Here is a 24,416-nt window from a genome sequence, read left to right as displayed (position 1 = left end):
AGTTGCCGGGCCTGGTGGCTCACACCTGTAATCCCAGCACTTTGTGGGGCTGAGGTGAGATAATGGCTTGAGGCTGGGAGTTCGAGACCCAGCCAGGGCAACATAGCAAGACCCTGTCTCTATAAAGAAAAAAAAAAAAAGAATTGCTTTTTGGGCACTTCTACCTTTCACTCAAAATGAAATCTAGTAGATACTCCAATTGGTGAAATTTTTCACAATAGGAAGAAAAAGTAATTTGTTTTCTTACCTTTGTATTTCTGGGAAAAAAAAACTCTTAAAATAGCTTAAACAAAAGCTATGGAGAAGGTACAAAACACCAAAGTTAAATATTTTCTTCTGATTTAGTAATATTTTAGCCAAAGGCCTAGTTATGTTTCCAAAGACAAGATCTTTCAAATGCAAATAAATCTGGTTTTTATATGTTGAAATAAGAATGCAGAAGGTTAGGAAATAAAAAAAGGCAGTTGCAATACAAAAGATAGTCCTTGAAATTTGATGAAAATATACTTGTACTTTTTCCAATGCAGAGGCAATCGATTATGACAAGTTTTATGCATCAGTACAGGAACTCTTTGGTCCAGAAGTGAAGAATCAAGATGTGAAATGCTTTTACAGGAAACTCTGCAACAACCCCCATGCATCTATGGACTGGTGTGAGGTAGTCTTTTCATGTTTATAGTGGAAATCCAGGTATCATGTCTCAGTTCAGAGTAAATAATTAAAACAAAGTGTTACTCCCACAGGAATTAAATCCACAATATGAATGTGGCATGTTTCAATGCCTACACCCATTAAGACGTAGCTACTGCCCACAATTGAAAGTGGGTAAACCAGGTAACTGTTTAACTGCATTATTAATGAATAACTCTTAAATACTTTTAGATCAAGCTGACAATTGGAAGAACTACTCGTGCTATTAACAACCACCAGGATTTTAATGGCCTCATTGCATTCTAAGTGAAATATTTCTTTTCAATAGGGTCAATGTATACAAATCTTCACTGCATCTAAATTCTTAATATAACAGAAGGAAGGTGCAAGAATTGACCATCTCTTATATTCCCTGAGTTGTTTTCTGATCAGCACAGTGTTTATTCTTTTAAAAAATGACACATATGTATATAGAATAATTAAATGATTTCAAAAATTATCTAGTTCTCTTTCAAAATTCACTATATATAGTGGACAAAAGAGAAAGTAAGGATTTAAAGGATTTGAATATCACATTTTATAAACTGATAGATACATATAAAAGTAGAACTTTGAACCCAAGACATAGGAAAAATACACCTCTCTCAAATACTTATGGAGCCATCACAAAATTGATCTTGTGTTAGGTTAAAAAGAATATGTCAATAAATTTCAATATAATAAAATTAGAAACTTATGATAAAAGATAGCCAAAGTCCCCAAAACCAACCAAAGAAAAAATTAATAAATTAATTTGGGAAAAAATTGCAAACAAAAAAAGCTTCTAAGTTTTTAAGGAATGTATAGTTCCCATGCTGTATAATTTTTTTTTACAATTTAGGAAAAGCTGAAAATCTTTCCAACTCATTTTATGAAGCTAAAATAACATTGAATTTAAAAAGGAAATCTCAGGGAACTATAAGCCAATATTACTTATGAATATAAATGCTAAACTCCTAAATAAAATTTTAACAAGTTGAATCCAGCAGTGTATTAAAAAATCATTTCCAAGTAGAATTTACTGCAGACAATTAAGGATGGTTCAATATTAGAAAAGCCAGAAATAAATTTCATTTAATAATTTAGGGGAGAAAAAGTAATATGATAATCTTAATCAGAGATCAGCAAGCTAAGGCCCATAGGCCCAATCTGGACAGCCACCTGATTTTGTAAACAGTTTACTGCAACACAGCAATGCACATTCATTTACATGTTGGCTGTGGTTGTTTCTGCACTATAATAGCAGAATTGAGTATTTCTGACAGAGACTAAAGGGCCTGCAAACCTGAAATATTTACTACTTGGCCCTTTTCAAAAGAAGTTTGCTGACTTCTAACCTTAAAATAAAGTAAAATTAAAAATCAAAAAGATCTCTGATAAAAATTTAATAGCCATTCCAACTTTAAAAGGAAAAGAAATCTTAGCAGAGTAGGAATAATAGAAAATTACCTTACCGTGATAAAGGGCACTGACTGTATCACTTTGCTATTGTTACTATAAGAAATTACCACAACTTAACAACTTAAAGAAACATACATTATCTGACAGTTTCCTTGGATCAGGTGTCTGTAAACAGCTTAACTGGGTCATCTGGTCAGTGTTTCACAAGGCTGAAATCTAGGCTGTGTTCTCATCTGGAGGCCCCACTAGGGAAGAATTAGTTTCCAAGCTCATTCAGGTTGTTGGCAGAATTCACTTCTTTGCTGTTGTAGGACTGAGAGCCTCAGCTTCTTGTTGACTGGAGGCTGGAGTCTGACCTCTCATCCTAGAGGCTGTGTGCAGTTCCCTGCCATGTGGCCCTCTTCATAGGCAGGTCACAACGTTGCTTCTTCAAGGCCAGTAGGAGAATCTTCCTCTCCATAGTCTGCTAAGATGGAGGCTCATACAATGTAACATAATCATGGGAGAAACAGCCCATCGCATTTCCCATACTCTCTTGGTGAGAAGCAAGTCACAAGTTTCCACCACACTCAAGGAATAGAGATTATATAAAAGTGTGACTTGTGTGTTTGGGAGGGAAGAGAGGGTCACTTTAGAATGTGTCCACCGTAGAGACTTACCAGAAACATATTTAAGTAAGGTTTAGATTTAATGGTGAGCGACTAGACACATTCCCATTAAAGTAACGAACAAGACAAGGATGCCTCTTACCACCACCGCTACCCTTCAATATTTTATTGGAGGTTGTAAGCAATCCAGAGAGAGAAAAACAGAATTGATATGGAATTAATTATTAAAAAATACAAAATTGTCATCATTGGTATTCTAAGAATATACAAAAGAATCATATGGCAATCTATGAAAACAAAGAAGAGAGTTCAAAGAAGGTAAACATGCAAGATTCAATAACTGCTACAAACATCAGCAATAACCACCACTCTCTCCCACCAAAACTAATGGGGAAAAAAATAGATTCCATTCGAAAGAGCCACAACTGGGAGAAGATATCAAGGGATAAATCTATTAAGGAATGTATAAGACCATGAACCTTTAATGAAAGAGTAAAATAAGATCAGGAAAATAATTGAGAGGCTCAATTTGTAAAGATAGTTTACAAGTCATATACAAGTCTAATAGAAAAACTCACGACCAGCCCCTGGCACACTGTATGTATATGAAGAGTCACTTGAGGTTTGAGAAAATGGGGCAGGAAGGTTTTTCTCTTATTGTCCTGTCATTATTCTCACCAACTATTTGTGCCAATGCTCCAAAGAGGCATTTCTATTTTAAGCTGTGTGACCTAACCTTTCTGGACTTCAGATCCATCATCTGTAAAATGGAAATTCAGTGCTGGAAGACTAACTTCATTCAGTATAGATTACTTGTTTTTTGTTTTATCAGCCAATATCAATCTTCTCAGATAATAAGAATTACATTTATTCTTTTAAACTCAGACACAGTCATACAAATCTGATTCCAAATATAAATCTCTTGGTTGTAGCAATGCCACAAAAGGTTGCACTTTCTAAATTTTTAGATGCAAAGGCACTTGGAGAATTTGAGACTCATAGGATGATGAAATCTTAGAACTCAACTAAAACATCAGGGAAGCCTGCCCCTTCAATTTATAATGAGAAAAATCAGATGTAAAGATATCCAAAGAACTATGATTGCCTTAAGTTTATAAAGTTAATTAGTGGAAGAGTCTGATGCAGACACTATTTACTTTTCCTACCATGCTATGTTGATCTGTGCTTCCATTGGAACACTCATAAACACATTGTTTTTTAGGAGCACACTACAAATTAATTCAAAGAAGAGGCATACCACACCATATGGATGCCTATAATTATATTCCCCCTCACAAGTGAATTTAAAGTGAATTATTATAACTCTAAAATTATATCTGCTAACTTCTAAAATGTGAAAAGAACGTTCCAGGGTGGGGTAAAAAATAAGTTGCATATAGGTTTTTATTTTCTTCTATCTGCTTTTTTATTTTCTCTATATGTTCTACAATGAACATATGTTCCTTATGTAACCAGAGGGAAAATGTAGTTAAAAATGAATCACTTAAAGCGTGGAGAAAGCCTTTTAAATAGCACAGTTAAAATAATATGAATACTCTAATAGTCATAAAATACTCAAATCTTGTCAAAAATACAATTACTGGACTGAAATTTAAAATGTTGAAAGAGAAATTTGAGATCCTTGTGGCCACAGCCTGTCACGGGAAAAATGGGTATTTTCTGCTCTTTAATACCATTACTTGTTTGAAACGTTTCCTTTCCAAATGTAAAACTTTTGCTGTTTCTTCTGATGGAGTTTATCTGGTATACTTTAAATTTTTCCTCAATAAATTTTACTTAAAGTCCTTTAAATGGCCTATAAAAAAATTTTAGTAATTTGATGTTTTTAGTATCCTTTGGAAGTTATTTTTCATAAGCATTATAATACTGTGTTCTTAACAAGTGAAAGTAGCAAAATTTATCATATGCATAAGAGCAGATGTCCACACAATGCCATCGATCTATACATAGATGCGACTATAAAATGTGTGTATGATAAACTAGATGCGTTGTCTGGCCCAGTAGCAAAGGCGTTTACTGAACGGTTTTAAGCTAGCAAGGAGGACACGCGAATTCTGTTTCCTGTATTGTCTCTGGAAAGATTAGGAAATATAATTATTCAAATGTTGACATTGATTGAGCTCCTACCTGGCACTTGGTGCAATGTAAATACTTTCCAGTCTTCCTAATTACTAAGTAATCTAATTATGCACTTCCTCATTTACTCCTGACAACAGGCCATAAGGTGGTGTTATTACTGATCATCCTTATTTTATAATACAGTTGGGGAAAACTCAAACATAGAGAAAGTAAGGAACTTGCTTGAGGTCATGTGACTAGCAGACAATAGAACCAGGATCTGGACCCACGTCCAAGTCCTAAAGCACTTACTACTATCTCTCATACGACATGGCTCCTGGGTTTCTTCGCATATCATGTATGTTCTTACACACTTAGACACATTATCATTATGCCCACAAAAATTACACAGAGATTAAAAATCAAGTTAAATGACTGTCTGTAAACTGTTCCTTGAGTATGGATATCATAGACATATAAGACATAATTTCAAATTAGATCACAGCACATATAGTGTTGAGTTCTCCCACCCCTGAGAAACACTGGAATTCATTAATACAGAAACAATCATCATTATCATTGTCATTTCACATTATTATTTCACACTGTTATCTTAGGTTAAATTGGCTGCTAACATTGATCCTCCACTTTTCATTTATTTTGCACAAGTAGTTTAAATTGTACTGAGTCATGTTTCTAAAATGAGGGTGTGATAGGCAGAATTCTAAAGGTGCTACCCCCAAGATTCCCGTCCCTGGTTATTCAGTCAAACACTAATCTAGGGACTTCTGTGAAGGGGCTTTGCAGGTGGAATTAAGGTACTCATCAGTTGACCTTAGTATGGGGAAATGATGCTGGATTATCTGGGAAGGTCCAAAGTAATCCCACCAGTCTTTAAAAACAGAAGAGGCAGGTAAAAGAGAGCATGAGGAGAACCTGAAGCTCCATTGTTGTTGCGGAGATGTTGGGACCCACGTGCTATTAATAAAACTGAATAAGGTCAAAGATACTGGGGAAAGAAAAAGGAGACAAACTGAAGAAATGAAAGGGACTAGGATGCCAAGGACAGATGGAAGGATAAGCATTGGAAAGGAGAAATGTATCTTCCTTTAAAAGGGAGTGAAAAAAGAAAGGATGAATCCAAAACCAGGTTGGTGTGTAGGGAGGGTGGCAAGACGCTGAGGATGCTCCTGTTTGGTGGCTCCTACTATCATCTGAAGGAGGAGGTGAGGTCAACTGCTAACAATGACCAGGCAGTGGAGTCAGATGTTGGATGAGCTTGGACACTTGACATTGTTTCCGTGGACAATGGAAGAGATGACCTAAGGAAGTATGGGTGATGGCCGGGTGACACTGAAGCCCCAGGAGGCTGGAGCTCAAGAATGGTTAGTGGCCCCATCCACGGGGCTGGGAGATTGTCTCTGTGCTGATCAGCCACAGTAGTGTGGGTGCAAGGAATGCAGCAGTTGGATTCACCCAGCGGTGGAGTTTCTTGCCTGGCTGATGCAGTGGTGTGACGGGATAGAGGACTGGGGAAATGCATGACTGAGGTGACAGACCACTGATTCAAAACTGAGTAAGGAAGGAAGCAGGAGCTGTAGGGAAGTGATGGGTTAGAAGGACAGGAGACTGAATTTCCTTCTTAGTTCTGATTGCCTGTGGAAGTCATACAACTTTCCTAGCAAAGTTTCTTACACCATCAATTTATCACAGGGCTCCCTTGAGTAGCCTTTCTTATCAGAAAAACCAGTTCCATCCTCAAGTGGCCTGACGGTTTTAAAGTACTATCCTAAAGAGAGTCTAATTTTCTCATTTGGTGGCTGTGGTCTGGATATAATTTATAAAATATTTCGCTCCCTCCCATGAGTCCTTCTCAATCTATGCTTTCTAATGATAATAATAGCTAATGTTTTTTAAAATTACTGTGTGCCAGGCACAGTGCAAAATGCTTTACATGCATCGTGTCATTTAAACCTCATTCAAACAAAACAAACAAAACAAAACTCAGAAGTTTGTCCTTTTATTCTACTGTTGAGGTGGTTGAGTATGTAAAGGAAGAAGTGGTGACGTGTGAAGCAACTGGTGAAAGGACATGTGAAAATCTAATGCTAAGCCACCACCTAGCATCAAAATAAGTAAATGCTATTAAGACCAATTGACAAAGGAAGTCAAATTTTCTCATTTTGTGGCCATGGTCTAGATATAATTTATAATTTATTTTCCTCCCTTCCATGAAACTGATTTTTTATTTATTTTGAATTGGGTTTGTCACCAGTTCCTTTAAACTCAATGTGTGGTCTCTCATGGGTAGCTTGTTAGAAATGCAGATTCTCAGACCCCCCACCCAGACCTAAAGTGTAGCAGGAGGATCTGAGCTTTAACGGGATTCCTGGGCGGTTCGTATGCACACCGATGTTTCAGAAGCTGAACTCTGCAGTTCATTTTGTTCATTCAACTTCATGAGAAATACCGATATATTAGCAACTATGGAAGGATTTAATTATAAGAATTTTATTAATTACAAAGAAATCTGTAAATGGTTCATTCTTTTTTTAATTCTCTCATTAATTTATAAGAGTTTTATGTCTGTTTATTAATAAGACAATTGAAGAACAGCTAGCTTACTTGCCGAATTTCTCAGAGTTGTCTAATTTGACAATATCTTCACAAATAAAGAGTTCTTTCCTTCTTTGGGATATTCTCTCATGGTAATTTATTCTCATGCAATGCCTAGAGAGTAGGATTTGGAACAGTTAAATAAAGAAACTGTATAGTCTCTTAAATTGTGAAACTCTCCCTAATAGGGATGAATAATCTCGCCCTGAAAGATTCATGGAAAATGGGTAAGATAGTCATTTGTGAGTGGCCAAATTCAGTGTCAAGGTTCTTAGCTGGGGCCCGGTATGATGAAGACTGATTTGATTTCCAAATCAATGCCAGCTCCTAAGAGATCAGTCTAAGCAAGGACACCAGCCTGGCATATCACGTCTTCTATTGTAAAGAAAAATCAGTGCTCAAAAATCATGCAGCGTCAGTATACAGTTTGTTGAATACATTAAACTGCCTGATATTTATAAAGCAAGATGTTGGCTGTTAATCCAAATTAAACTTCAAATTCAGCCGACACAAAAGCTGTTACTTTACAGCCAATTCTGAGATATTGTTTACCTTTATATGTGTTGTTTGGGACTTTAGATCTTTGGATACTTCACCTCTGAAGAAGATTACCTTGCTTCCCAGATGGATGAAGAAAATTTGGTTTTCCTTGTGTCTAGAAAACAGCGAGTTGGAATTTCAGGTGACATTTTTAATTTCCCTTCCAAATTAGTACGGGTTTTAATATTTTTCTCAAGAATAAATATTGGGAATATAATTTTCCATAGAATCCCTTTTTATTTTATTTACTTGATCAATATTTTATTTTTTATTTTTATTTTTTTATTTCAGAATATTACAGGGGTACAAACACTTTGGTTACATATATGGACTTTGCACCACCTGAATCAGAGCTACAAGTGTGCCCATCCCACAGAAAGTGTGCACTGTACCCATTAGGTGTGAATATACCCATTCACCTTCCTCCCCCTTCCTACCTGCCCGACACCTGATGAATGTTACTGCCCATATGTGCACATAAGTGTTGATCGATTAGTTCCCATTTGATGGTGAGTCCATGTGGTGCTTTTTTTTTCATTCTTGTGATACTTCACTTTGAAGAATGGGCTCCAGCTCCACCCAGGATAATACAGGAGGTGCTAGTTCACCATTGTTTTTTTATGGCTGAGTAGTACTCCATGGTATACATATACCACATTTTATTAATCCACTCATGTATTGATGGGCACTTGGGTTGTTTCCACATCTTTGCGATTGTGAATTGTGCTGCTATAAACATTCTAGTGCAGATATTCTTTATTATAGAATGTCTTTTTTTCCTTTGGGTAAATACCCAGTAGTGGGATTGCTGGAAGTCCTTGCCAGAGCAATCAGACAGAGAAGGAAATCAAGGGTATCCAAATGGGGGCAGAAGAGGTCAAACTATCACTCGTTGCTCAGTATTTTATAATTGGAAGGGGGGGAAGTGCCAGTTTCATATGCAGTATCAGAACAAACTGTACTACAACTGAAATTGAAATATTATCATTGCTCTGAAGGACACTAAATAGAGAATGTGAACAGAAAAAAATCACATTTTCCTGAAAAGGCTCAGACCTCCAGTTAAACCTTTCTACAATGGTATCTCAATAATGCATGTTCCAGTACCAACTGGAATCATGCTTCTTTTAAAATATTCTTAAAATTGAGTTTTCAAGTTTTCACTACATAGTACTCCTCCCCATACTTATCCACCCTTGACTGTCTTAATGAAGTCTAACCCTCCACCTCTAAAACTGTGAGTCTGGGCCATTTGTGGAGGGGTGTTGCCTCAGTTTAGGAAGTCTTTTATGTGTGTTATTTTTCACATTTGAGCCTGGGACCTGGGAACTCCCATCCCTCCCCACTGGTGGCACTTTGGGATTTTCTTCCCTTTCTTCCCTCCTCTGTGTGAGAAGTTCAGGAAGAAAAAAGGCAAACCCTCAAACCTACTGTTGTCCTCCCGCATTTCATCCCGTATTCTGATAGAAATGTGTAGTGTAGGTTGAATCTAGCGTCCCTGAAAAAAACACCTAGACTTCAGTGCTTTGTGAGCCAAGCCCACCTTCATCCTTGACACTTCCTTAGCCCACACATAGGCCTCAGCGGAGCCTAGCCTCTGGCCTTGGGAACAGGATGAACAAATGTTTTTATTCTTCAAAGAACAGACACAAAAGGTTTGTCCCTGCTGCCACAATGTGGAGCTGAGGAGGGGCCAGTGAGCAGGAGAGAAGTGTCGCTGGCCCCCGTAAGTTAGAACTTTGAAAGCATCTTTCTAGCTGGCCGTTGGCTTCTATAGTTCAGTTATCACTCAACAAATAGATGGGGGGCAGGTACCTTTCTAAGTGCTGCAGACACAGCCGTGAACAGGCACAGATTCCTGACATCATGGAGTTTACGTTCCAATGGGGAGAGACAGACAACATAAAAAAATTGGACAAGTAAAACGGACAGTATGTCAGATAGTAATACGAGCTACAGAAAAAATAAAATAAAATGAGCAGATTGTGGAGAAAAATAAAGCAGGAACGTGGGAAGGAGCAGTTGGTTTGGGGATGGGAACCTAGTGTTAAATAGGATGGTCCGGGAAGTCCCTCTGAGAACTGAAAATGACCTGAGGGAAGTGAGAGAGAGCAAACCTGCCTTTCCAGCCAGGGGGAGGGAGAGCTAGAAGATGAGGTTGAGAGGTAACAGCAGGAGTGGCCACACGGGTATAGGGCCTTGTGGGCCATGCTGCAGGTTTCTGAGTGAGACAGAAAGCTACGAGAGGCCTCCTAGAAACATGATCTGAGCTATACTTTACATTTTCATTTGGGTGTATATGTTACATTTTCTCAGGGAATCCATGCACCCCATTTAGTTGGAAAGCTCTGTATATTCAAATTAATACCTCTAGGGATAATTAAAAGCAATGGTTGTTGGTTTTTATGGTTGTTGGTTTTTATGGTTTTAGTCTACTTTAATTTTTAAGTAACTTGGGGCTTTCTAGCAAAAAGTTGGTTATTTTCTTTATTCTTTTTTTTTTTTAAACAAACCTAGCAAATGAGTTTTAGGGTCTTTACTGCTGGAAGTTGAAATGAATATTATGCCACTGACAGGTAGTAGAAGACGAGATGTAATTAAGTGCATTGTCAAGATTCCTCAATTGGATTTACTATTAACAGCTACTCAGAGAGGATCAATAACAGTCTTTAATAGCCAGGTAATATGAAAGCTTGGGTTTCTCCCTCTCTCCCCTCCCCTCCCTCTCTCCCCTCCTCTCCCTTTCTCCCCTCTCCCTCCCTTCCTTCCTTTCTCTCTTTTGTTGTGTCTATGCATTCTGTATATGTGTCAGGTACAGCAGAAACCACAAACCATATTTCAGAGTTGTTCCAAAAACTAAAGCCACATATTTAGCAATGAGGAGACTGATGGGACTTTGGGGCAATTTTTGAGATTGGTGACTGCATTTGGCATTGTTCCTCATGGTGTTATATCAAACCATGTGGCACTGACATAATTAAAAGTTGATCCTAGATAATTTCTCAGATAAAATCAGAAACACTCACAAGCCAAGTGATTTTATCATCACCCTATCAAGTAATAAAAGGTCCCATCAAAAACCTTGGACTTAGAGTAAAAATAAAAGGCTCAAATTCTAGCTCCTCTATTTAAGTAGCTATGGCATTAAATCGGGAGCTTAATGAGCCATTTATATATTTTCACCTCTCTTTTTTCACATCTGTAAAATGAGGACAATAGAACCAGTCCTCTGTCCCTCAGAGGATTGTAGTGAATGAAGGTCAAATGAGATAATGAATGTAGGAACACTTTACGAACAATAAATGCCATGTAAATGTAAGGCATTGCTATTATCAGTGTCATTTCTTTCTAAATTTATAAGTTTTGGACTTCTATTTTCAAAATACAAGAGATTTCAACAAAATATATGATGATATACCCTACATAATATTTCACCTTGAAAATAAAAGGTGAATGTTTGGTGTTAAATATAAAAATAATCTAATTATTAGTTCCATTTCCAACTGGAGACAAGCTTTACACGAGTAAAATGTATTTGAAATAATTACCACGTGATTAACATTTCCATAATACTGTTTATCTCTTCAGTAATCTCCAGCTCAGGGAATCTTTCAGAAGTTGAAGTTACAGGTAGCCAGATTCTGTCAGAGAAGAGGGCTCTGGGCCCCCTAGGTGGTGCAGTGGGGCCCTCAAAGTGTGGGTGTGGAGTCTGGATTTGGCCAAGCACCCATACTTTCAGCCGTGCATGTTCTGTAATGTCTCCATGCCTTGGCTCCTCGTCCAGAATCGTAGAAGGTAGTTGTGCTATTTAAATGAGTTAATGCTCACAAAGTGCTTACATCATGGGAAGCTCTCACAGATGTGAGCAATTGCTATTATGAACAGATGGGAAAACAAATATGAATTTGCCTCATTTAAATATAAAAACTTTCTCGATCTTTTTTTCTCACCGTGCATTTTTTCCCTTCTCAGTGTTTTACTTTTATTTCCTCAAAAACAGAACGAAGATGGTATCTAAAAAATAATGTGGAGGAAAATAATGATCTGCATAACGCAGTAGTTTAGGATTATGTGAAATAGGTGAGGTTGCATTTTCATATTTGCAGAGATGCTTCACACACGTGCACACACAAAAGCTTATAGGTGCGTGCATATATACTCACAAACATACAGACACTCATATCTGTTTCTAATAAGATAATGCAATTGGAGAGAAAATATTGTTAAATATTAATTATTTTAAGATTTGATACATCAGGAATCAATAGCATTTTATTGTTGCATGCCTTACAAATAAGATGGCACATTATGTGGGAAAAGTAGGTTGGAAGAAGTATAGGTCACAGGACTAATTTACTAAAAGGTAGCCACTAATAACACAAAATGTAACAGATTAACCCATAACTTAGGCTCTATCTGAAGTAGAATAAATACAGTTAAGGATTTTCTTGGTGATATCAACTGGGAATGTTATTAATAAAAATTCCTGCAAAAGCTAGATATTAAAAATTCAGAATATGTCTAAGGACTATGAAACTTTAAAAGAAGGTAAGAGGAGTTTAAACAGGTGACTTCTGCTAAAGATGGATGTAGAGAAATAGAAGAGGAAACCACAGGTCTTGTGTTCTGCCGCTCAATAATTTCCTTACAGCGCTTTATTTTTCCCATCTAGAAATAAGTCTCTGGTGAGAAAAACCTTTTTGAACTTTTCAGATGAAAGACAGTCTGCAGGCAGCCATGACTAACAGTGATCTTTCTGATCTACTTTTTAGAATTTCACATAATCTGTTTCTTCTGGGCAGCTCTTTGCTAGATACTCTCCAAGGCCATCTGAGCATGCAAGAGAAACAAGGCCGCTGAAATGCTTCAACTACTTGCCTTGTCTTGGGAGCAATTATCATGCCTCAAGGGTGTGAAAGGCTGCTCATATAGATACTAATTCTCTGCCTGGGATAAATGTATGAGTCTCAACTAGCATAGTACCTAGAGCATGATATTCATTCAATAGGTAACTTATTGAATGAAAGAGGCCCACTGGATAGAATGTTCTTTACGTGTCTCAATAACTTGGAGAGAACTTTCTAATGAAACAATGCTATTTTTTCTACCTCACTCTATATTCACATTGATCTATTTAGTATTTGTTTAAGTGGTTTTGCCATCACTGTTAGTATTGTTTTGCATTCCCAACTTTTGGTATCAAATGTTCCTCTGAACAACTAAAGAATGTGAGGTAGTTTTCATACCAAAGGAATAAAATAGTAAGTGTAAGACTCTTCGGAGCACAGTCACCAGGCTTAAAGGTGGGTCCTAGAGATCCAAGCCTTGCCCAAAGCAGTGTGCATTATTCCACAGACCTAGATGTTTCAGGGGAGGGAGACACATGGAGGGTAGAACGACAAGAGAGATCAAACCAAGGAGACACCGTGTTGTTTTAGCGGCAGCATTCTCATCTCTAATTGTGTGCCAACTAGCTTTCATTATTCTCTTCCTTTGTTCATAGATGAAAGTTCAGACCAGCACCAATATTACAGTAAGTACATGTTAAAAATTCTTAATTAGATCAAAGTTGGGGCTATGATGATGTTTCCTCCAAAATTCATCAAAATCTCAATGAAGTGCCTGAGTAGGCTCTGAGCATGTTTCATAGATTGTAAATTTATGTGTGTTGATGAGGATCAAAACCAAGCCTTGAGCAACAGCAAAGAGGATTCCAGGTCTTGCTTTCTGGAGTTAAATTGGCTGCAGAGAATTGCTTGGAAACTGATTATTCCTTGGAAGCTTTAATTTAAAAGCTTCTCCTAAGGTTTTCCAAGCATTCACTATTGGGGAATGTAAAAAAAAAAATGGGCACAACTTAAGTTGTGGGAACAACAAGGATGTAACCAACAGGAATGATTTGAAAACATTTTATTTTAAACTTGAAAGCAGCATTAAAAATGCTAGTGCCATTCTGTAATTCACTTAACTTACATTGCTAATGGGAAGAGTAACCTTGCAGCAGATGCTGTAAAGCTACAGCGACTTGCCTGCAGAGTCCCACCATGGATTTATGAGACGGGGAAATGCTTGCCTTTTTCACCCTGCCTGCATGCACTGAGTGCACTGAACTGCAAAGCGGGCTGCCATGCTGCCTGGCAAAGGAGTTTGGGTTCTCTTTAAACCTCAGAGCCTCCATTTCTTAAACTGAAGAAAACCTATTAGAATTTTCTAATAGGTTTTACAGAAGATTCAAGGACAAGCCTGAAATGCAGATAGCATTCACAAATGGGTGAGACCCTAGCAAGCTAGCTTGGTGTCTTTAGGCAAGACACAAGACAAATTCATTGACTTCAACTTATCATTGACCGGGTACTCACTAAGATCTTTTCTAGCTAAAACTTTTAGCACGGGGACAGGGCCAGAGAGCTTGCTCAGTCAGTGACCTAAATCCAGTCTCCCTGTGCCCCTGCGACGAGCAGTCTCACAGCAGTGAATAGTGCACGGAGATGCCCGGCCAGCTGCCATGCACTTCTCCAGGGGGCAGTTTCAGCTCTAGCTGAATCGCTCTCCAGATGATGGTCCTGAGCAACTCAGGTAAGGGTGAAAGGGGAAAAATGGGAGCCTCCCGCTCAACACCCTCAAACAGGATGTGCTGTGAGGCTCCCGTATGAATAAGGCAGCGAAACGGGGCTTTTCATGTAATTAACCTACTCGTTAGTAACTGTCACCGTGCCACAGAAGGAAACGCACTAGGTCCTCCAACGCTGTGCTTTTCTACTAGGACACCTCTTGGATTACAGGATGTGACTACCTGTCACAGCTGAAACGAATCGTTGCCACTACAGAGAGGACCATTATCGTCTGGGATTATAAAGCTCAAGGGAGCAGCCAGGTACCGTGCCCAGAGAAATACTCAAAGAAATAAGATTGTCTTTTTAGGACTGGTAGTATATGAGCGATCCACCTTCTCTACTGAATGCCAGTTTCTTCATATGTGAAAGGAGAGGGTTTAAGTAAATAGTCCCTTAGATCAAATTCAGCATTAATATTCCATAATTAAAAGAAAATGTTCTTTCCATTTAGTGTATATTTATTTATTTTTCTTTTTTTTCCTTTTTTTTTTTCATTTAGTGTATATTTAATTTGGGGCTTTTTGTTTTGTTTTGTTTTCAAGAGCGAGAGAGAGGCTAATTCCTTTCTTCTTTAATCCCCTTCTCTGAATCCAAGTATTATATTTCTGGTTATACTCATGTTAATAAGTTCAAATCCTTTCTCTCAAGTCCAGCTTCATTAGGTAAGAAAATTACTAAAGTCAAATGCCTAATTCTGGCAAAAAATCTAATGAGGCAGTCCTCAAGTGGCTGAGATGTTACTACTTAACCAATCTATAGTATTTATTGAGCATTTGCAGCCATTTAAAAGTAATGAACATGTTCTCTGCACTCAAACAAAGCTCAGTCTTGAAGCACCTCATGAATAAACATAATATATAATATAATGGTCCAGAAAATTATACAGTAAAAAGGAACAAGTGCATAGGGGTTCAGGGAGAGGTGAGATCACTGAACATAGGAGTTATAAAGAAAAGTCTTCAGGAAGCAGGCTGACTTTGAAGGACATGAGGATTAAGAAATAATTGAACCTTCCTCCATGCCTTGCTTGTTCCTCGCCTTGTGAAAAACTAAACTTCTTGTGCTATTTGTCCACAATGTTGTAAACAACTAGTGACGCCAGAATAATTGTGAAGAAGGCAGCTTGTTGCTTAGTGTACTTTATTATGTGGTGTGTTGCTGTATCGTACGGTTATAGACCAGGTGATATTAATTTCCAAAACCCTAAACTCCAATGTCCGTAGCCTCTTCCCTCTCTATCTTTGGACATTACTCTCTCCTTCTAGGCTCCTTCCTCTCAACCTCCTCTTAATCTACCTCTCAATCATTTAAGGTCTCTAGATCAAAGGTCACTTTCCCTGACCACAGGACCTAAAGTGGGCTCTTGAATCACTCTGTATCATAGCACTCTAATTTATTTCCTTAAGTGAACTTCTGTTATCTGAAACGATCTATTTTCACTCATCTGTCTTCCCTCCACTAGAGTGTTAGCTCAACAAAGTCAGAAACTTTGTCTTAATCATCATTCATTGTATAGTCATGCCTGGAACAGTTCTTGGCACATAGTATGTGCTCAATAAATATTTGTTGATGGATTGAATAAATTTGTAGAGACTGAATTCCAGAAGAACAATAGCTATATAGCTTAATGAACCCACTCAATAGTACAAAGGTGGCTTCACAAATGCTTGCTAAATATTTCTGGATAAAGTTGGATGTTAGGATGTTTTTTTCTCCTGATGACTCCCTGTAACATAATTGAGACTTTGATATTTCATTTTCCTGTTTGCCACCCAGTTTTATGGCAATGATCTGGTAACACCTGAACCTTTTTATGCTTACTTTAATATTATCTTACAAATATAAGAGAAGGCCATTTACAGTAATAGATCAGAAAATCTCATTCCTTATTGAGCCAAAGATAGATACTCTACCCCTTTTCCCCACAAAACAACCAAAAGCATAATGCTGGGCTCACAGTGAGTGTTCATTAACTTTTACTTAGTTAACTGTTCTTTTCAAGTTTTTTTAATCACTGTCGGGGTGTCTAAAATGAGAAACATCAGAAAGTAAAACTTTTATCAAATCATAGGAGCAACATTTATTAAATAGATCAAGGTAATAATTCATTGAAAGCATTCTTCCGTTTCTAGGAAAACTACTTCGTCATAAAGCCTATGGATCACAGCCTGCTGTGTGTGTGTGTGGTGTCCCTGCCCGACCACCTCTGCCGCGACGACATCATCCTGGGGGATGACGGTGGTTTTGTGAACAGATTCACAGTAAACAGTGATGATTTTGGACTAAAGCAGGCAAAATCCAAAAGGAAATCACAAACTCAGGTCTTAGACTCAAAGACCTTTAAAAGGTAAGAGTATTATATGGGTAGTACAATTGTTTTAATAATTATAGTCATTGTTCAAGCATATATATGCATGTGTGCATACACACACACACACACACACGTGGAAAACAAGGTGCAAGACTTCCATGGTAGACATTTGAGATACAAAGCTGAAGAAGAAATGCTTCTTGCCTCAAGGAACTTCCAGTATAATAGGGAAGATAGGAAAATTAATAACTGAAATTCCTATTTTAAGTGCTATTGACAACTAAAACTTAAAGGTACTTAAAGAGTTAGATGAAAAACTTAAACTGTAAAAAAAAGTATAAAAATATATGTGACTATTTACTGGCACTTGGGTAGGGAAAAGATTCTAAACATAAAAGCAATGGGTACAAGATTCAAAGAAAAAGTCTGATAGATTTGAGTATGTGCAAAATAAAACCTTCTGGACATCAAAAGACAACATTTAAAAAGTAAATAGCAAATTAGAATAAATATTTGTAATCACTATGACAGACAGTGGGTTGATAGTCTTTAATAGGTGTTAGAATTCAATTAAAAAATAACAATCCCCCAAGAGAAAAATGAACAAAGGTGGAACACATGATTCACACACATGCACTCTCAGTACAAATGGTCAACATACATTTCAAAATGATCGTCAGACAAAAGTGCTAACAGTTATCTCCAATGCATGATTATTATCTCCCTTATAATTGTAATATCTTTGAAGTTTTTAAAGTAAGGTATATATTACTTTTATTATCAGAAAAACACAAATTTTGTATTATATACATCTTCCTTAAAACCAGAGAAGTACAACTTAAAATATGAAATAATTTTCGATTTACAAAATTGGAAAAGATTAAAAATAAGATTCTGTGAGATGGGTATTCTGAGGTGCTGTTGGTGGTGGAAGTGCGGATTGCATCAACCTTTCTGAAAAGCAAGTTGAGAAGATTAATCGAATGTCTTCATAAACATTTATACATTGGGACCTGGGATCCCCATCTTCAAAAATATAAGTATGGTTATCACAGCATTATTTCTAATGGTAAATGATCTAGTGTCCAGTAATAGGGAAATGACTAATTTAAATAACTAGTCATTTACATACATAATTCAGATATATAAATATATAATATAAACATAATGTAATGTAAATGATTGTGATATAAGTGAAATTTATATAATGTATTGATATATAAAACAATTTTGAGGCAGAGGTTTGGCCTCTAACCTTAAGCCTCTCACTCCAATGCTCTGTGAACTGATGGGCAACCCTCTGAGAAGGAATATGGGGACATCCCAGCCTCAACCTCACCAGTGACCTGGGGTTATAAATTTCCCATTGTTCAGTTTTGAAAGCATTAATGGAAAATATAAATCAATATTTTTCAAATGAATTGACTCATGTAAGATATAAAATAATACGAAACATAATGCTCCACATGGATGATCAGAATTTTTTTAGTAAAATAAGGATAATAGTGCCAATATTGGACTGGGATTCTCTGAGATTATCCTTTTAATTCTGGATTTATAGCTTAAAATTTGATGATAGTCTTCTAAAGTTATTTTTTTCATTTTAAATGTGCTTGATTATGAACATTTAGTTAAACAGTTAAAAGTGGTATAATGCATAGGACTGTATTATACATGCAGGTTTAGCACAATCCACAGTTACAAGTCAGTTAAAGTCAAGGTAAAATGCTGAATAGAAACTCAGCATCATAAGTTTATGTGTCTAACATAAATCCCTTCCCCACTTTTTTCAATTCCCAGTGTTAAAAGGAAGCTACATAATGACTGGGTTATGAAAGTTAGATATATTCCAGTCCTAAATTGCTTTGGATCCTGCTCCTTAGACAGTGTTCATTCATTGGTTTTGGAATCCTTGAAGAGACTCGAGGATAATTTGTAAGTACAGCAATTTATATACATGAACATTCTGTGACTCTCAGACTTTTTACAATGATAAGCCCATGGCAGCTTTGGAACTTTCAAACTTGTTTTAAGAAAAATCAGATGTTAACTGTTCCATTTGTTTGACAAGGTTAATTAGATTTTTTTTCAGGAGGAAATTGAATTCACTCATGCAAATCTGAACATGACGTAGCCTCCTAACAATTTTGCTCATTTGTTGTTTGTTGCTGTAATCTACTGAAATAAATCCATGCAGGTGTATCCGTAACTATATTTTCAAAATATAATTCTGTTGGTAAAACTTTGCACTTTTAAAATCATTCTTACAGACCAGTTGGCTAGCCAGTTACCTGTGAGTATGATCCGCAGAACAGTCATCATGTTTGATGTGTAATATACAAGATGGCATTCATAGAGAAAGGTGAATTTGAATAGTGTTCAGTATTATTTTCAATGTGATTAAATATTAATAAATAGAAAACAGCTATTGCATTTCAATTTTTGGTATTAAAAGTTCTTTGAGGTATATACCACAACAGGGATAAATGTCAAAAACACATTATGCTAACTGACAGAAGCCAGACATAAAAAGACTGCATATTAGATGATTCCATTTCTGTGAAATGTCCAAACAAGGCAAATTTATAGAGACAGAAAGTACATCAGTGGTTGCCTAGAACTGGTGGTAGGAGCAGGTATTCCAAATAGGCACCAGGGGACTTTCTATACCACTATATGCATGTTAGAATTGCCAAAATCCAGAACACGAACACCACTGAATGCTGGTGGGGATGTGGAGCAACGGGAACTCGTATTCATCGCTGGTGGGAATGCAAAATGGCATAGCCACTTTAGAAAACAGTTTGGCAGTTTCTTACAAAACTAAACATACTCTTAGCACATGATCCAGCAATCACACTACTTGGTATTTATCCAAAGGAGTTGAAAACATATGTCCACACAAAAACCTGTACATGGATGTTTATAGCAGCTTTATTCATTATTGCCAAAACTTGGAAGCACCCAAGATGTCCTTCAGTAGGTGAATTGATAAACTATGGTAATCCAGGTGATAGAATATTAGTCAGCACTAAAAAGAAATGAGCTATCAAGCCATAAAAAGACATGAAGAATTCTTAAATGCATATTACTAAGTGAAAGAAGGCAAACTGAAAAGGCTACAAACTGTATGATTCCAACTATATGACATTCTGGGAAAGGCAAAACTATGGGTTCACTAAAGAGATCAGTGGTTTCCAGGGGTTTAGGGGGATTGAGGAATAAACAGGTGGGGCCTAGAGGATTTTTAGGACATTGAAACTACTCTGTATGGTATTATAATGGTGGATAATGTCATTGTACATTTATCCAAACCCATAGAATGTACAACACCAAGTGTGAGCCCTAATGTAAACTATGGACTTTGGGTGATAATGATGTGTCAATGTAGGTTCGTCAATTATAACAAAGATACCACCATAGTGTAGGATTTGGATAGCAGGAGAGGCTGTGCATATGTAGGGGCAGGGAGTATATGGGAAATCTCTGCACCTTCTACTCAATGCTGCTGTGAACCTAAAACTGTCCTAGAAAATAAAGTCTATTAAAAATACACTGAGCCACCAGCTAGAATGATTTGTTGCAACAAGAAGCAACAACAGTCATATTGTTCAAACTTTGTTTTAAGAATGAGCATAAACCTATCTAAAATATTATTGCCTTAAAACATATAACTGCAAAACCCTTGCCTGGTGATTTAATTCCATTCTTAAAACTTATTTTCTAAATCCTAATCAATTTTTCTGAATTTCAGCTGTATCATCTAAAAATGGGTGAATTGAAATGAGATTGAATTTTAGCTAGAGAACTTGGCTCTCCCCCACCCGTTTGAATTTAGGGTGCAACTAAAAGAAGTACTAGGAAAAGTGGCAAATAGTCTGTCTAAAAAAACATTAGTGGTACCTTTTATGTACTCTTGAGCTGTTTAATGGAATGCACAGAAAAAATGGAAAACAAAAGATAGCCTCTGCTCATAAAGAGCTAGAATTTCTCTAAATTCTAAAGTTTTTAATTTAAGCAATGAAATAACACAATTAGAGATTTCATGGAAGAGCAGAATATCACATCTCTAAGATGACTAACTACGTTACTTTCTTTTTTAAATTGTAGACTTCATGAGAGACATATTTTTCACTCATTTAGAAAAAGATAAAAATGTTTATGTTGGTGCATAACATATTGCACTGAGAGATGAATTAAAAACTTTTCACAGCATGTTAAAAACAATTTAATTTCTTGACACCAGATTGGATTCCACAAATATCATTTATATGGCATAATTAATTGTAGAGTTTCATTTAGTTTCTGTAACAAAATTAACTGCTGGTGATTATACTCTGGCATTTTAAAAGAGTGCATTTCTGAAACATTTAATTAAGAAATGGATGCAACTTTATATCCAATTTTATTTTATATTATACTGGCAACTCCTCATATATTCATAACCGTAAAGAAACATTGTGAAAACACATGCAGATATAATATGCCCTTGTGGTCCTATAGAAGACATATATTCTACTTCGATATCCAGAAAAAGTGTTTTCATTTCGAAGATACACAAATCTATAGCTGTGATTTTACCAGGCAAATATTTCCAATACCCTTCCCAGGGTAATTATAACGGCTAGTGTGGCAACCAGAAACCTATATAAGTCATATACAGCCTTTAATCCATAAGTGTATTAATTATCCAACAAATATTTAGTAAGTCACTATAGGTTAAGAACTGTGGACAATAAAAATAGATTTAAGTCATGATCCCTCCCTCTACATGCTTGAAATTTAAGTGGTAAGACACAGATATAAAATCAGTGGTAGGTATGCTGGAGCAAGCTCGTATCAGCTTATGAGAGTTGATTGCTAAGACTTCATGAATTTGGTAAGCCTGTTGTTAAACACTGTCATCATTAAGATTTAAATTACATAAGCTCACAATTCTATTATATTGAAAACACAGACAATAAACATTCAAAACTCCTCAGTTCCTATTTATTTCTTACAATTTACTATTATCTGTGTTCTTAAGGTTTTTTATGATCTCAAGAAATACCATGCAGTATAATAATGCACAGACTAATCTCTTGATTTCTATTTTATAATTTTGGCATTGGAAATAGCCAACTGAATGCACCAGTGTAAAAATACTCTTTAAGAAGGAAGAAATAAACCACTTCATCCACCTAAATGCAGACGTAGCATGTTTATATTTTTCCCAACTCCATGTTTTCATATTGGTGGTTTGAAATCAGCCATGGTAGAAATATTTATACCTTGGAAAGCAGCAAACCTTACAAATCAATGACCACCTCCTCATTCCTGGGCCCCAGCTGAATATTACACATTTACCAGCACACTGTTGCACAGGATGATAATTAACAATGCAAAACAGGGAAATGTCAGAGGCTAGTTGAATGGTTTAGGATTATAGGTATAGTAGAAGTTCAGAAAAGAGAGTAACAAATGATAGTCTTTTAGCAAGCCCAGAAAGATAAGAACAGGAAATCTTATATAGAGAACTGAAAGAATAAATTTGGCAGTGATTTCATTAACAAGAAAAGTTACAGCAGCCACAATAAACATGCCAAGTCTACATTTAGGTGGATGAAGTGGCTTTTTTTTTTTTTCCTTCTTAAAGAGTATTTTTACACTGGTGCATTTAGTTGCCTATTGCCAATGCTAAAATTATAAAACAGAAATCAAAAGATTAGTCTGAATAACATTGACAGGCCCTAACTTACAGCACCTAGAACTTTTTTCTTCAGAAACTTCAATGTCCCTCTCTCTGACCTCCTATTGAATACTCTAACTCCCACTTACACCGACTCATTGACCTCACTGAGGTCTCTAATACCTTGATCTCTCCATTATCTTAAATATTGTCAGTCTGCTCCTTGACTTTGTTCCCTCTCTACCCACCTGGAGCCCAGGTTAATCATCTGAGCTCCTATCTCACCAGCATTCTTCTTTGCAGTACATGCCTGTCTGCCCACCGCATCAATCAGCAAAATCCCAACCCTTCTGCTCAGCAGAGTCCATAGCCTGGAGTCCCAGTCCTTCTACATGCCTTTGTTCTACTTCCTCTCCCATTCCCCTCAGTGACTACTGCATAATTTGCAAGAATTGATGACCTACTGGGTTAGAGGAATAAAGAGCAGAGTTGAGTTAGTCACACTCTCACATTTTCTCTTTCTTATGTTATTCCTTTTTATCCTTGTCCTCCACTCTATTCACACTCAAACACACACACACACACACACACACACACACACACACACAGGTAACCATTCTATTGGTTTTAATGCATCTTTTTGTTTATATGTTTTTCTCAAAATATATGTTTATAGGTATTTTTAACTTATATAACAGTATTGTAGGAGATTTAAATTCCTACTCTCCATAGTGTTTTGTAGATTTGGTACTTAGTAGTTGTAAACACTTAAATTATCTAGATTTTATTTTTCAAACTAACTGGTGCATTTTAGTCTTTTGCTCCGAAAAGCATCTACTTTGCAATAGTCAGGAGTTTGTCCTTAAGCCTGGTTCTGGGCTTCCTACTATTTCCCCGATCTCCTGGAATTCAGTTGGTAACATATTCAGCTGAGAAGGAGTCAGGAAACTGTGAGATAAAAATACCCAGACAACCTCAGCAAACAGTGATCATTGATCTGTTCCGTCACATTCTGCATGAGCTTTTCAACTACTTCCTCACTTGAGCCGCTTTCCTTCTAAATCTAGAAGCTGAAGAGGTTCTCAAGTGATACGTAATCATGTTTTCCTGAACCGCCACTGCTCATGGAGAGTCATCTCAATAGAATGAGAGCCGGGTCCCCTCCATCCCTAGATTCTACATAGTCCTGTTTCTGCAATTACCTACAATGGATCTTAAGTTGAACCAGATGCAACTGCATTTATACAAACACATAATTGGCCAGCTGTTAAAATGGGAGCCAATACAGCTCCCAAAAAGGCAGGAAAAAAATCTCTCAAAACATTTTCCATTTCAGAAGTGATTATCATTCTGGTTATGATTTTGTACGGTAATTTCACAAATTGAGTTTTGTACTAGCAAGAAAATAAACATCTGCAATTAATTACGCCATGTACAGCATGCTATCTGTTGCAAGACATAGCTGACCCTTTAATGCTTTGTTAGCTTGGCAATTTCCACAAGATAAGCAACCCAGTACTCGCCATTACTTTTTACTAGTTTACTCAACTCAAAGGCAGATTATTCTGTTGGAAAGAATATAGTTCTCCTCAGTAGAGTTGAGGGAGCCAGGCAGAACTGGTTCTGTGCTAGCACTCACGAGCTCTGTGACTGTGGAACACATTACCGTTAGCTCTCCTTATCCTCAGTTTTCCGATCTTGAAATGGCGATGAATATACCTACCTTATAGTCTTATAAAAATTACTTAAGTTAACACATGTAAAGTACCTGGTTTAATGCCTGGAACATAGTGTTCAATAAATATTAGTTCTTTCTCTTATTTCCCTAAGATAGATTCTGAGCTCTTTTTTTGTTTTTTTTTTTTTTAAGAGATGAGGTCTCACTTTGT

General features: G+C 36.7%; 1 protein-coding gene across 1 annotated transcript in view; it reads left to right on the top strand.

Moving 5' to 3' along the window:
* Positions 1-24,416, top strand: part of WDR64 (WD repeat domain 64) — a 79,931-nt gene that overhangs the window by 4,211 nt on the left and 51,304 nt on the right. Inside the window, exons 2-8 of the mRNA XM_045536957.1 lie at positions 528-658; positions 7,974-8,076; positions 10,511-10,614; positions 13,438-13,467; positions 14,698-14,808; positions 16,681-16,895; positions 18,660-18,794. Of these exons, the coding sequence (XP_045392913.1) occupies positions 528-658; positions 7,974-8,076; positions 10,511-10,614; positions 13,438-13,467; positions 14,698-14,808; positions 16,681-16,895; positions 18,660-18,794 (829 nt within the window). The remainder of the gene's footprint in view (positions 1-527; positions 659-7,973; positions 8,077-10,510; positions 10,615-13,437; positions 13,468-14,697; positions 14,809-16,680; positions 16,896-18,659; positions 18,795-24,416) is intronic.

This window comes from Lemur catta, chromosome 25 (assembly GCF_020740605.2).
Source record: "Lemur catta isolate mLemCat1 chromosome 25, mLemCat1.pri, whole genome shotgun sequence".
Taxonomy (NCBI): Eukaryota; Metazoa; Chordata; class Mammalia; order Primates; family Lemuridae; genus Lemur; species Lemur catta.
This window is presented reverse-complemented; position numbering and strand designations above follow the sequence as displayed.